Source organism: Hippopotamus amphibius, chromosome 13 (assembly GCF_030028045.1).
Source record: "Hippopotamus amphibius kiboko isolate mHipAmp2 chromosome 13, mHipAmp2.hap2, whole genome shotgun sequence".
Classification (NCBI taxonomy): Eukaryota; Metazoa; Chordata; class Mammalia; order Artiodactyla; family Hippopotamidae; genus Hippopotamus; species Hippopotamus amphibius.
The window spans coordinates 93,138,159-93,153,173 of record NC_080198.1 but is presented as its reverse complement, the minus strand read 5'-3'; the positions used below and the strand labels follow the sequence as shown (position 1 = coordinate 93,153,173).

Below are 15,015 nucleotides of genomic sequence, written 5' to 3'. Positions count from 1 at the left end.
GGCAACCACAAGTCTATTCTCTATATCTGTAAGTCTGTTTCTGCTTTGTATATAAGTTCATTTGTGTCATACTTTAGATTCTACATATAAGTGACATTATATGTTATTTTCAACAGACGCTTGTTGATGGAGTTATTGCCAGAGCAATTGAGTGAAGGATGAAGGGAACCTAAGGGCGGAATCTCATGACTGACGTCATATGAGTTTCTCCCTTGGCACCCATCCCAGGAAGGAGAAACTATGAAGAGGTATTTACCTCTTTCAGGAAGAGCCATTCTTATGCAGGTGACATGTTAGAAATACAATCAACAAAGAAATAGCCAAGATCCTGAAAATTTACCTCCTAAAGTTGGACCAGCAGATTTTAAATATCATGTCTGTCTGTCTGTCTGTCTGTCTTCCTGTGTGTAGGCATGTAGCTTGGTAGATCCGTTAGCCATCCCTCAATGTGAATGTGCCAGATACGTACTAAAATAATTTTTTAAGTGTGACTTACAGCTTTGCAGCACTTAACATTTCAAATGTCCTTCAATGTCCACTGTTTCACTTAGTCTTCACAGGAGCCCTATAAGAATATCAAGGCACATATAATTATTCCCATTTTAGGGTTAAGGCAACTATTGGTTTAAAATTTAGGTGGTTTTCCCAGAGCCATTCAGTTATTAAATGACAGGGCAACCCAGTGAGATAGGTTGTGGCTTTTACTTTGTTTCATTTATATTTTCCCTTTCTGTTGAACAGATGGGGATACTGAAGCTCCAGGATTCCATGTCTCACCCAAATTCATACAGGTCCCATTGGTGGCAGTACCAGGACTCACACTAGTAAAGTCAGATGATCTGGTTTTTCATTCTAATATCCATCCTGCCTGTCTTCTCCTTCCTCATTCTTGCTTCCCTGCCTCTGTCCCAGTAGTACACTCTGCCTGGAATGACTTCCTCTTCCCAATGGGTCCACCTTTATGATGTAAATCAAATGACTGTCTGGCAAAAATGTGTCCCTTATTCCTTCAGACCTCACAGGACATCTTCTCTGTACCTGTTCGCCCTGACTTTGCATTTATTTATTTTGCCTCTGCATCTCAATCAGAAGCTCCCTGAAGGCAAGTGCAATGTCTTGGCCATCTCTGCACATCCCAGGGAAACTCGGGGACAGGTGTCATGTATACGTGGCAGGAGGCACTGAACATGAAGTCTGAATGCGTATGGTACTGTAAGCTGAAAATGCAAAGAGCTATGCATATGTCAGATCTGTTTATTTTTACTCCTATGTATACTTGGCCTTTTTTCCCTAAAATTAACTCTTTTTTTTTAAGGTGATCTTTATTTATGTATTTAGTTTTTGGCTGTACCGCGCGGCATGCAGAATCTTAGTTCCCCAACCAGGGATGGAACCCCTGCTCCCTGCAGTGGAAGCATAGAGCCTTAACCACTGGACCACCAGGGAAAACCCCAAAATTGACTCTTAAAAAATGTTTTTCACGTATTCGTGACTATAGTTGTATTCTTGAGAATGCCAAATGAATGGATGCTGTAATGGAAGGATGCAATTTTGTCTTTCATTCCTTCACTCACGCGTTCATTCCCTCAGATGAAGAGGTCTGACAGGTGTCATACCAAGCAGCTGGGGGTGGGGACTGCTTCAGTCTCATGCGATGATTTCGGCGGCACGTCACACTGCCCGTTACAGAGACGCTTGGCGTGGTGTGGACTCTATCCCCAGTGCAATGGGGGATCGCACCGAGTGAGCACAGTATCTGCCACTGACCCTTCGCTCCATGTAAACTCTTGTTTTCTGCTGAAGTGATGCTGAGCCCTTGGTGCAGACCTGGATTGAATCAGTGACCCAGGTTATGGGAACCATTTGGCTGTTTCTGTCTCCCCTGAGTCTTCTGCTCCAAGCAGCAGAACTTGGAGCAGAATGAAGCATCCCCCTCATGCCAGCCCTCCACGCCGGGGGCCTGTGAAACCCCATTCCACTCAGTGAGCCCTGCCACACACACCCCTGCTGTCCCCAGGAGGCCATTTCCTCTCTACTTAGGGGTACAAATCAGGCTGCAAAGCACAATCGTATTCCTTTATAGCTTTAAGAGGCGAAAATCATAATTCTGATCTAATCCTTGAATTTTTTTTCACATGAAAAATAGCCCCACCATGCTCAGAGCCTGGGGGGTGGGCAAGCTTCCAGAGGCAGCTGCCATGAGCCCCTCATGGCTGTGGCTTCACTTCCAGCTGTAGCAAAGGTCTGCCTCTGAAGCTTGAAGCACAGGCTCCCAGGCGAGCACTGCCTGCTGGCTTCAAGCATCTGCCTTTCATCTGCCTGTAAGTAGGTTTCACGTTGCTGTTTATAGTTCTTGCTACAAGGACAGCTCTCGGGTGGGGAAGCAGACGCCTGCAGCACTGGGGAGAAGGCAGAAGCATGAGGATGGAAGAATAAGAACAATAGTAACAGGTCATCTTTGTACAGCTATGTAGTCTGCATCTTAAGTCTCCTGATAAGAGCTGATGACCCAGCCATAGGGCCCCTATTTTATTTAGGGAGTGGCAGTGAACACTGTTTATGCAGCTTGTTTAAGGTTGCATAGCAGTTAGCACTGCTAACTTCTTAGAGGAAGAATTATGATACGCAAGGGGTGTGGGGATGTGTGTTGCGAAGAGAGACAAAGAATGAGAGACATAAGGACAGAGACAGAGAGTCAGAGAGAGGGACATTTAAGACCCCTTCCAGGGCTTCTTTGGTGGCGCAGTAGTTAAGAATCCGCCTGCCAATGCAGGGGACACAGGTTCAATCCCTGGTCTGGGAAGATCCCACACGCCTCGGAGCAACTAAGCCTGTGTGCCACAACTAACTAAGCCTGTGCTCTAGAGCCCACGAGCCACAACTACTGAGCCTGAGTGCAACAACTGCTGAAGCCTGAATGCCTAGAGCCCATGCTCTGCAATAAGAGAAGCCACCGCAATGAGAAGCCTGTGCACCACAACAAAAGAGTAGCCCCCACACTCTGCAACTAGAGAAAGCCCATGCACAGCAATGAAGACCCAATACAAGCAATAAAAAAAAAATTAATTAATTAATTAATTTTACAAAAAAAAGACCTCTTCCAAAAGTTGCAGTCCAACACCTGCACAATACAGCAATGCCCTGGATAACCTCCTTGGCAGAAGATTCCAGAAATCAAAAGCTTACTTATTGCCTTTCAAGTTAGACTATAGTGTTGTTGACTCTAATGACTGAAGAAAAATAATTTTTTAAGCTAAAAATAGAAGGTGGTGTGGTGTAGTGAAACAGAACTCCCGGCTCTAGATATTGGGCAGTTCTGGAATTGAGTCTCAGTCATTCTACTTTGTATGTGATGTGGAAGCAGAGCTTAACGTCACTGTACCTCAGATGCTTCACCCGGGGAGTGGAAATAATGTCCTTCATAAGAAAAGCTATGTAAAGCTCCTAGAACTTTCCAGTAGAACTTTCTGCAATGATAGGAAATGTTCTAAATCTGGGCACTCCAATAGGGTAGCCATTTGCTACACTTGGATACTGAAAACTTAAAATGTGACTAGTGCAATTAAGAAACTAATTTTTTAATTAATTTTAATTTAAGTAACCACATGAGCAGGTACAGATCTAGAAGCTACAAATCCATGGCCTCATTTGTTCTCCATGACAATTTTGTGATATACGATGCAGAGATGATGCATTTCATTAATAAGGAAATTGAGTCTCAAAGGAGATCCTGCTAAAATCTCACATGGGCATCTCATGCCATCAGCAGGCTCCTAAGCTTGGGGGCTATAAAGAGCCCCCACCCAGCCAGCCCAGCAGGCACACGCAAGCCCTAAGGCCAGTTAGGCACAGCCTGAGCACAGGAAGTGTTTTGCACAAAGAGCCAAAGCCACTGACAAAGTATTATTCATTGTGTCAGTGCTAAGGCATTCTGTCTAAACTGTTTCCCATCACCAACAGAAAAGGGCTGGCCAGGGAAAAGGCTCGGAGTCATTCAATCAGTTTCACACAGCCTCACTCAGCAGAGCAAGAAAGAGCTTAAAATTTGATGTTAGACTATGCTTCATATTAGCCAGAAATGTCTCTAACTCACCGGATCAAGAGGATTCTTAAAATGCCTTCCATGACGGGTTTTGACCTTGGTATGTGCCAACACTTCTGTTGGAGAAGGCATCTGTTTTGGGATGAAGTGTGTCCCCTACACCTGCCAAGTTCACATGCTGAAGTCCTAACCCACGGCACCTCAGAATGTCACTGTATTTGGAGATAAGCTTTTTAAAGAGGTAATTAAGGTAAAATGAGTCATTAGAGTGGGTCCTAACCCAATATAGCTGGCATCCCTTAAAAAAGGGGAAAATATGGGCATAGATGTACAGAAGAAGACCAGTCCAAGCAAACATACACAGTCATCCTTTGGTATCCACCAGGCATTGGTTTCAGGACCCCTGCAGATACTAAACCCATGGATGTTCAGGTCCCTTGTATAAAATGATGTACTATTTGCATATAACCTATGCATATCCTCTCGTATATTTTAAATCACCTTAGATCATCTATAATACCTAACAGAATGTAAATACTACCTAAGTAGTTGTAAATACAGTGTAAATGCTGTGTAAGTAGTTGCTGGTGCACAGCAAATTCAAGTTTTTCTTTTTGGAAATTTCTGTAATTTTTTTCCACATCTTTTTAATCCCTGTTCGGTTGGATCTGTGGATGCAAAACCCGCAGGTACGGAGGGCTGAGACTACACAGGATTTATTTGATCAGTCTTCCCAGATGATTCTAGAAAGCAGCACAGGTGAAGAACCTCAGCTTTAATTCACCAAGGAAAAACAATCATTACACAAATATTAACAGCAAGGATGATAATACTAAATTAAAACATTATAGCTTTTTAGAATTAACACACCTCTTTCACATACATTTTCACAAATGTTGGGAAAACTAATCATTCTTCCCAATTTAAAGACAAGCCACTGGAAACTTGTTCAAGTTAACAGAGTCTATAATTAATAAAGTTCAGTCATGCACACTAGTTCCAGACTACTCAATCCTGGGCAAATCCATTTCATCCCTTTACCTGCTTTTCACCAAAACCACACCTAAGCATGGTGAACGTGTATCCCGATTTTCCCAAGATACTCCAAGTCCACAATATTTTCCCAGAGTGATTATGCATAGCGTCCTCTTTCACTCTCAAAAGCATCTGGCTTTATGCAATTTATCACATGGTCACTTACAGATAAGCCACATTTGATAGTAAAAGGTTTCCTGTAGCGGTTACAAACCCTTGCAAGATCAAAGCAGCTGTCGATATGGTAAGGGAAAGTCTTTGTGCAATGGGTGGTCTCACAGGCACGTCTATTGGGTAAAACATAGGCTGGACAATGGGCTGTGCTGCAGAGAACAGAGCACACCCAAGTGCCCAATTCAGGAGAACAGGACCCTGATTCGACCTGCTTTGGGCTTGCAGTGGGAGCTGAGATGAAGAAATTCAGCTAGATAACCCTGAGTTCATTCCAGCTTTAATCCTCTGGTTAATTTGATGAGTCCTTAACATGTTTGAGGGACTGTGGGTAGGAGTGGGCAGTAAAAGAGGAATGACCAACGTGTTCCGGGGGCATTTGGAGATTAGGACATGTGTGTGATGGTGATGTTTTGCCTCCAAACATCTGAAATATGCATTCGCTAGTTTGTTACAGTAGCAAACAAACCCCAGAAAGATCAGTTGCTTACCATGGAAAAGTTTACCATTTTGTTCATACAAAGCATGTGGTGAGTCTGGCAGTTCCCAGGGCAGATCCCTTCCAAGCAGTGGTGCAGGGATGCAGCTTCGCATCTTGCAGCTTCACCATCTGAAGCAGGTATCCGAGGCTGGGAGAGAGAGAGAGCTGGGCAGTGATGACACACTTCCCTCCTGCTCACACTCCATTGACCAGAACTAGTTGCCTGGCCCTGCCTAGGAACTGAGTTACCTGCTAAACCTCACCCTTAAAAATTCAGTCCCAAACCTCATGGCCTTCAGCCTCCTGCCTGTATGCCCCAGCTCCAGACAAACTCCCAATGCATGTTACAGACGTTGTCCCCATGCCTCGGCATGCTGTTATCCCCTCCTGCCATAACCTCCTCTCCACCCCTCTGCCCAGCACCACTCAGGTCCCAAGGTCCACCTAGCTGTTATCTGCTTGTAGCAGTTTCCTAGAGCTGCTATAACAAATTGCTACAAGTTTAGATAGCTTAAAGCAACAGAAATTTATTCTCAAACAGCTCTGGAGATCAGAATTCTGAAATCAAGTTTGTCTGCAGGACGAGGCACTCTCTCCTAGATTCTGATGGTTGTTGGTGATTCTTGGCATTTCTTCACTTGTAGATGGCATCAGTCCAATCTCTGCCTCCATCCTTATATGGCCATCTTCCCTCTGTGTGTCTATGACTTCACATGGTGTTTTCCTCTCTGTGTGTCTGATTCTCTTTTTTTCTCTTCTTATAAGAACACGAGTCATATTAGATTAAGAGGCCACCTTACTCAGGTATGAACTCAACTTATATCTTAATTACATCTGCAAAGGCACTATTTCCAAATAAGGTCACATTCCCAGGTACCAGGGGGTAGACCTTCAACATATATTTTTGGAGAACACAATTCAACCCATGTCGCTGTTTGAGAAGCCTCCCCATGTGTCCTGGAGGAGAATTATTCCCTTCCAGCTCTGTGTTCTCGTGGATCATATGCTATAGACCATGACGATGGCGTTTGTTCCAGTGTAGGAGTTATTGGTTTGCACTCCTCTCTTTCCCACTTTGTGGACAGGGCATGATGTCTCGTGTATCCTTGACATCTTTCTAGCTGTATCTTTCACAATGCCTGGTACTGTTCTGAGCAGCCTCATCTAGAAGAAAAAACATGGGCTTTGGAGACAAGTATTCCCCTGAGTTCTAATCCTGCCACCATCTAGCCATGTGACTTGGAGAAGGTATTTAACCTATTAGATGTTCAGTTTCTTCATCTTTAAGTTGAGAATAATAACCCCTTCCTGAAGAAGACCCAGTCCAACCTCACGTTTTACCAAAGTTCCTTCCAGCAATTATATCCTCTGGTCCATGCTCGTCTCTGATGACTTTCACTAATCTGAATGGACTTGAAGGGAAAAGTTAGATTGGTCTCCCGAGCTCTGCCCAGGAAGGAAGCTAAAGAGCTTGAGGATGCTGAGCAGTGACAGGGATTTCAAAAAACCAGAGTTCAACTGGGAATGCTGGAAGTATAGAGGTGCCTCTGAGAAGCAGCGGGACAACTGAACGACTGAAAGCAATTAGTGCACCAAACACCCAGTTTGCGGAGAGCAGCATAAGCCCAGTAGGCAGGGCTGTAGCATTATTTTCTCTTCCCTTAGATCAAATGCAGAGAGGGGGAAAGCTTGAAGCTTGAGTTGCAGGGGAAATGACAGGCAAATGCAGTAAATAGGACTAATTAACTTCAGCTTCATTCCCAGGTTACAAAGAGCTGTGTGTGCACAGCAAGCTGGCCCGCGAACAGTAGGGTCTCTGGGTCTGCCTATCGACCCGGAGAAAACGTGTAAGATACCTCCCAAGGTGACTGCCTAGGTGTCTTCTTTTATATCCAAACTTCCAGTGGGAAGATGTTTCGAGACAAATATTCATCCTTCCTCCTTAGTCTTTCCTCAGGGTCTCCTATTTTCTCAGAAACCTTCCCTGAAATCCCCACTGGCTCTGTCCCCCCCTCTCTAAGCTCTAGGACCTTCAAGAATCAAGTGTTGGCTGAGAAGGGGGTGTCACACAAGGATTAAGGACAGGGCTCAGGGTACGACCCAGTCTGGACCCAGCTTGACCTGTGTGATCTTAGCAGGTAACTTAACCACCCTGCAACTCATTTTCTTTGCCTATAAAATGGAAGTTCTAATTCTAACCTCACTGGTTGTCCTAAGTATTCATGGGAATATGTAAATATGATGCGTGGCCATCATCTTTACGTGACCGAGCAGCCAACATTGTTTAACTTGTCCCATTTCAACCAGCCTCACGGGACTGATCCGGGGAGTCAATGGAATATTCTGACGGCACATAATGATGTCTAGCATTTCTTGTGTTGTAATTGCTGTAACAATTAAATCTGCTTCTTGTATGTACGTCTTTCAGCCCAGTTTCATTCCTACTCTTCGGTATGGTGTAGAACAGTTATAAAACTTGGAGTAGAAAGATGACAGAATTCTTGGTGTTTGGAGAACTTGCAGACATTCAAGAGGGCATCATGGTCAAGAGGGAAGGGCGTTGGTTCTAGGGTCAGGTATTCTTGGGTCAGGTGTACCGTTTCCATCAAATTGCTTGTCTCATTTCCCTCACCTGCAAACCGTGATCACAATCGAACTCCCCATGTAGGAAATAAGAATTAAAGAAGAGAATGTAGATGGAGTGTGATCCTATCACCCTGCACAAAGTGAGTACTAAGTAAACGCTAGCTCGCATCAGATCCCCTGAGAAAGCCACAAGCCACCAGTAACGATGGTGAGGAAGGTAATTGCAATTAACAGCGCAAATGACGCTGCTCTCAACCTGAGATAACGCGCATGCCTCAACTTAAGAATGTTTCCCTGAGCTTTCATTCTGTAGGTGAAAAAAAGCTCCAGATCTAAAACGCTTCTGTTGTGCGTAGCCTTGCCGTATTTGTTTATCTGGGTCTAAGTTTAGTTCATGATAGGTGATGAATGCAAAAGGAGTGAGAGCATTAAGAGGTGGAAATAAAAATGGAGACTTTTTATGTGAGACGTGAATAAAAGTGATGAATGTCCAATGGTTTATGTGCCAACTCTTTGAATAGTAGGAACATCCTGGAGGACACACCGTGAATCTGTTGTGTTTGAAAAGTGTGGTCTATGTGCACCAACAACATTTATCAAAAGAAGAGGAGTATGATTGCCAGATGCTGGGCTGGACTGGGCCCAACATAGGATGCATGGTACACAAACACAGCCAACCCATGGCCTCACGGCCTTACACTATGGTGGAAGAAACAAATGTTTCGCAAGTAGTCACACTTGCGGAAGGTCATATATGCTCAATGAAAGTTGTATGTCCTGATATGTCTGAAATGCTCTGCAGATTGCCAGGAAAGAATAGAAATCCCCCACTTTCTTCTTCTGTATTCCCTTATACGGAGCTCTGATAAGGGCTAAGGATGCTGTGGGTACACTTCCTGGACCAGGGGACCAGCAAAGATAGTGGTGGGTGTGGAAGAGGTCAGATAGAGAAAAGTGGATAGATCCAGGAGGTGGCTTGGAGGAAAATTCTCTGAGAATGGTGATGGCTTGGTCTAGAGTTATTAGATGGTTAAGGATGATTCCTGGACTCTTCTGTTGCGCAAGTAAGTGAAAGAAGGTGCCACTTACAGAACCAAGAAAGCCTGAGGAGGTTTGAATGATAGGATTTGCATTTTGAATGTTTTAGTTTTTAGATGCCTGTCAGGCATTTAATTGTAGACATCATGTGGCCACCCTACACAGGGCTGTCCATGCTCTCAACTACCATTTAATGTTGCAAAACAATCTGTGAATCAAGTGACATGTATTGAGCCCTCTATTCAGAAGAAGAAGCTAGGGATTCAAATAAAAAGACCTTGGAAGCAGACACATTGGAGTTTTTATTCCATTATCATTAGCTGTGTGACATCTGAAAGACAATTGGGAAAATCCTTTTGCGACTCGAGCTTCTCTAAAATGTAGACATAATTCCCGTGTCACCAAGTGATTTTTAGAATGAAAAAAGATAGAAAGTTTTTAATCAGCAGACACTACAATTTCCCTTTTCACTTTTCCGTTTGTCTTCCTCTCGTCTATCGCCTGTTCCTTGGTGATGGGACTGGAGCAAATTACTATCAGATGCATAAATAAAGATTGTTGAAATTGTTATGTAATGTTAAAAAATTATTTGCCTTACCCCAAGGTCCTGACAACTTCAGGTAGAGATAGAGGATAGATAGATAGATAGATAGATAGATGATAGATAGATGATTGATAGATAGATGATAGGTAGGTAGATAGATAGATGATAGATAGATAGATACATGTAACTATATAGATCTACATATCTAGGTGATATATTAGATATAGGTATAGGTAGATTAGATATAGATATACCAAGTGTGCTCATCTTATTTTCTGACTACACAATAATCTGAAAATTTTCTAACTCCCTGTAATTGTGATCTTTCCTCTCCAGCCATTTCATTTCCTTTCTCTTCACCTGAGCATCTGAGGCAGAGGCAATATCTATATCCTTTCCCACCTGTCTCCGGTCTCCAACCTTCTGCTTTACCCACTGCTGCCCATCCTAGAACAGAGCACAATTAAACAACTTCCTGCAGAAGGCAGCTGGAACTCAGCCTTTATGAGAGACAACGCGTACCTTAGACAGCTTGGAAATGCCTTTCAGTCAATATGTTCTAAGCAGGGTTCACTCAGACGGTACTTAGATCCTTAGAGTTCTTCAGGAGCTGACCTCATCATGTTGACCCAGAGATGAGCAGACACCAGCAGGAGCAGAAGGGAAATGGGAGGCCAGAAGAGAAGGCTTTCATTATGCTCTGATGGGAAGTGAGAGTGGATTAGGAAACGCTGATTCCCCAAAGTGGCTCTGGCATTTGGCAAGATTAATGTGCTATGGGAGAGGGCATCTTTTGTGTTTCTCCTCTACACTTTCTGTAAATACCTTCATCACAGCCCTTACTCATTTTCCCATCCATTTATTCAGCAAATGTGATGGAGATAAACGTGTGTGGGCGTAAACATCACCCTCAATTCTGCTGAACTGTTTTAAGGGGCCCACTGTTTGCCCACTGTAGCATATATAGGACAATAGTGCCTGCCTGGCTTGTGGTAGGCTCCCCTAAATAATGATTTATTGCTGTAATTAATAAAGAAGCATATGAACTTATGAATGAATGAAAGGATGGAAAAATAGATGAGTGAATGAACGAATGAAAAGGAAGGATACTTAGCCCAGCTTATGAGATTGTGTGAGTAGGAAATAGGAATGAGGAGGAAAGAAAGATAAACTTTCCCACTCAGGCTGTGTTGCTATAATTAATTTTATCAGCTCCTCCCTTCCCAGATTTCACAGTCTATCTGGGGAGAGAGTGTCTCCATCATTTCTGAATTCACAACACATAGAGCAAGACTCCGCACAGAGTGAGAAGAGAGGGGTACGTACTGGATGAGAAGAGGCAGGTTGGAATCCCAGCTCTGCCATGTGCTACCCCGAGAGCTTGAGCCGGTCCCTAGAGCTTGGGGTCTTTGTTTTCTCACCCATATAATAAAGGTCATGAGAGCCACTCTCCGCTCATCTCATGGAATGGTCGCAGAGTCCAGAAGGGGCAAATATGTGTCTTAATAAGTTGTCAGCAATCAAGTACTATATCAAGGCCAGCTTGTTCAAAAGCCACCAGCAGGCTCAGGAGCAAAATGATGGAAAACAAACCCAGCTCAACTCAGTTGTACGATATTGAATCAGCAGCCACAAGGCTGAAGATTTTTCAAGAAAATAACCCAGTTCCTGGAGTGAGAGCCTAGTGAGGCTGTTCTCTGGTGCATCGCTTAATATCATCCATATTTCTTTATTTCTGACTCCTGCAGATCTCAGAGGTTCTCAGACACCATCCGTGGACTGGGGCTGGCTAGCAGCATGAGAAACAGCAGGCAGGCATTTTTTTTATTATTATTATTGGAGTATAGTTGATATATAATGTTGTGTTAGTTGCAGGTGTACAGCAAAGTGAACCAGTTATACATATACACATACCCACTCTTTTTTAGATTCTTTTCCCATATAGGCCATTGCAGAGCACAGCACTGAGTAGAGTTTCCTGTGCTATACAGTAGGTCTTCATTTAAGTCAGACAAAGTCAAATATTATATGATATCGCTTATATGTGGAATCTAAAAACAATGGTACAAATAAACTCATTTACAAAACAGAGAGTCACAGATGTAGAAAACAAACTTATGGCTACCAGCGGGGGGCAGGGGGTAAGGGATAAATTGGGAGGTTGGAATTGACATAGGCAGGGCTTTTTTTTTTTAATTTTCAGAATTTTTATGAAATAACTATTTTCAAAGCTTTGAAAAAAATAGGTTGCTGGGCCTCCCTCCCAGAGGCTCTAATTCCTTAAGACTTAAGAGATACTGTGAATGTCTATTTATAAAAGACCCCCCCCCCACAATGAGCAGCCATGGAGGGGAACCTCTCCTGCTCATCACTGCATTGTCTTCCCCCCATGTGCGCTACCACTGGGAAGAGGATGCCTTGAAACTTGATTAGATTTGTGAGACCTTGGCTTGTGGGTTACAGGTGGGAGCTCTTCACAGGTAAATGTGCACATTCCCTGAGGTTGGCTGAAACTCTACACCTTGAGTTGATGTTTTCTAGGTCTGGGCATCCTCTCTCGCAGCCTTGAGAGCTTTTTCTAGGTCTGGGCATCCTCTCCTCACCCTCCTGGGTCAGAGCTCACTTCCGGTTCCCAGAACAGGTGAACTGTCAGGGCATCTCCCTAGAGACCACTCTAGTACCTTGGATTTCAATTGTTGGTATGTTTGGGGAAGGTGAGCCCACCTCATTCCTCTTCCTTAAAGCAAAGGCCAGTTTAGCTCTATTTAAACCACTAGTGGTTATAACCACTAGTTACTGAGCAAGGCCCTTTGCACAAGACTGTGAGGGAGGCTGACACTGCTGTCCTCACTGAAGGACAGTGGACAACACCATACAGTTTGTCCCAAGCAGCTAGGAGCTGAGTCCATCTTCCCCTCCGTCCCTCTGCTCCATTCTGCAATGTTCCGGGCATCTTTCTAGGGGCTGTCATATCCTGGTGAGCAATGGACAAACAAACCCTGCCTTTTAGAAAACGAACATTAATTCAGAGAGAAAAAGAGAGTAAATAAGCTCACAAATAAATATTTCCAAACTACATGAAATCCAGGGATGCCTTATGATAGGGGGCATTGATGTCATCTGAGTTAGACTGTCACCTTGAGTCGAAATCTGAAGGACAATTGGAAAACTAAGCAAAGAGTGAAGAAAAATAAACAAATACATAAAATTCCCATCTGAGAGAACCACATGAAGAAAGACCTTGAATGTGAAGGGATAATGGCCTTTTCGAGGAAATGAAAGGTCAGTATGGCCTGAGTTAGGGAGGAAGATTGGGGTCGGCCTGCAAAGGCTGACAAAAGCCAAGGCATGTGATCCACGTGGTCTCTGCTCTGAGAACAAAGAGACACTGAGCATTTCAGGCGTGGGATGGACATAAACAGATATGTTTTAAAGTATCTGTAGGCTGCTTTCTGGAAACAGATTGGAGGGGCACAAGAAAGTGTGGGTGTGGGAAGGCCCCTAAGAGGCTCCTCTCCAAGTGACAGACGGTGCCTAAGTCCACCTCATTGTTTGCCAAACCTTGTGCCAAACATCAGTTTCTACAGGAGCAGGGCCTGCGACGGGGATTCGTATGTGAGTGATTTAGGGACAGACAGCTGGCAGGAGCATCTGCAGGGGGGAGGAAACCAGGAGGGGCTGGGAGTGGTACAGGGAGGTCTGCCTGACCCCTGAGCCTGCAGGAAGCTCCCAAGTATGAGTGTCACAGAGATGGTTCAAGGCAGTGACAGGAAGCTGAGTCAGTCAGTGACTCAGGACACTCATAGAGGTGGAAATGGGGAGCCCTACATCTCAGGCATCAGCAGGCCACAGGGCTCCTGTTGGTCAAAGGCAGTCCTCCTGAAAAGGGTGCAGATCTCAGCTGTTAGCTGTCACCCCCCAGCAGCAGGAGGAGGGGTGCACTGGTCCAGTAAAAGGATCCACTTTGGGCACCAGTAGCATCCGCTACGCCTCCAACCGAGGACCCAAGTGGTCATATTGTTTGAATAAATGAATCTATATAATACTATATGTTAGCATACTATGTAGAGGGTATGAAATAGGTAACTATACAGAACTTTACGTGGATGATGACTTTTCCTCCAAAAGCCCAAGCAAAGAGAGGAAGGACCAGTCTAGCAGAGAAGGATTCTCATTTCTCCCAGGCTCTGAGGGCCCAGAACAGGCCTTTGGCTGCAAGGCTAGGCTTGAAGTATGTGTGACAAGCCTCCTCTTCTACATAAAAGAGGTAATTGTGTTTCAATGTCAGGGGCAGAGTCCGGCTCCACAGTCCTGGGGCTGATCCTGGCCCCTGAAAAAGTCATAGCATCACTAATAAAACAAGTCCATTCTCTGTGGCTGCCAACCTTCCAGCCAACAACTGAGAGGGGAGCAAAAATATTCAAGCCCTCAGAAGAGGAAGCCACAGCTGTCCCAGACATGCCTCTGACATTAGGTGATGTTTACCCAGCACAAGTAAACTGGAAACTATGAAAACTGGATTCTAGAGCTAGTTCTATGGAAGAAAAGTGGCAAAAAGTTCTCCCTGTGGTGCAGGTGAGGAAACTGAGGCACAGAGAGGTCAAAGAGCCTGCTCAAAGAACCCGTACGTAATAAGTGTCAGGACCAAGGCACTTACGAAAGCACACACCATGAATCTGGGAAACTGTTAAAATACAGTCTAAAAGCCATATTCTGAAATGTTATGCAGCCATCAAGCATGACTTCATGGAGGCATGTTTAATTACACACCTTTTTTACCAAAATATCATCATTTATTTGTGTGTGTGCTAGAAGCCAAAATATGTCAAGATTTCCACTGCGTATTTTAATTTTTTGTTTTCCCTCGTAGATATTTTCTCAATTTTCTACAATATCCATGAATTATTTTTGTAATGAAAATGTTACATAAATAAAAATTTAAAAATCAAATTTAAAAAAAAGGAAAGGGGAGCAGGTAGGGGGAGGAGCTGGCCCTCCAGTTGCTGGGAGAGGAAAGAAGGAATGTATATGATTAAATTAAAGGCCATTCAAGAAATTCAGAGGAAATGAAAATGGGCTGATGCAGGTCAATGAAGTAGGAAGAGAGGTGAGGAGAGG

The 15,015-nt window shown here is 44.0% G+C and overlaps 1 protein-coding gene across 1 annotated transcript in view; it reads left to right on the top strand.

The window, feature by feature from the left end:
* The window catches only part of CLNK (cytokine dependent hematopoietic cell linker), a 156,149-nt gene that overhangs the window by 7,286 nt on the left and 133,848 nt on the right, over window positions 1–15,015 (top strand). The window contains exon 2 of the mRNA XM_057704653.1: window positions 742–829. Within this exon, the coding sequence (XP_057560636.1) occupies window positions 742–829 (88 nt within the window). The remainder of the gene's footprint in view (window positions 1–741; window positions 830–15,015) is intronic.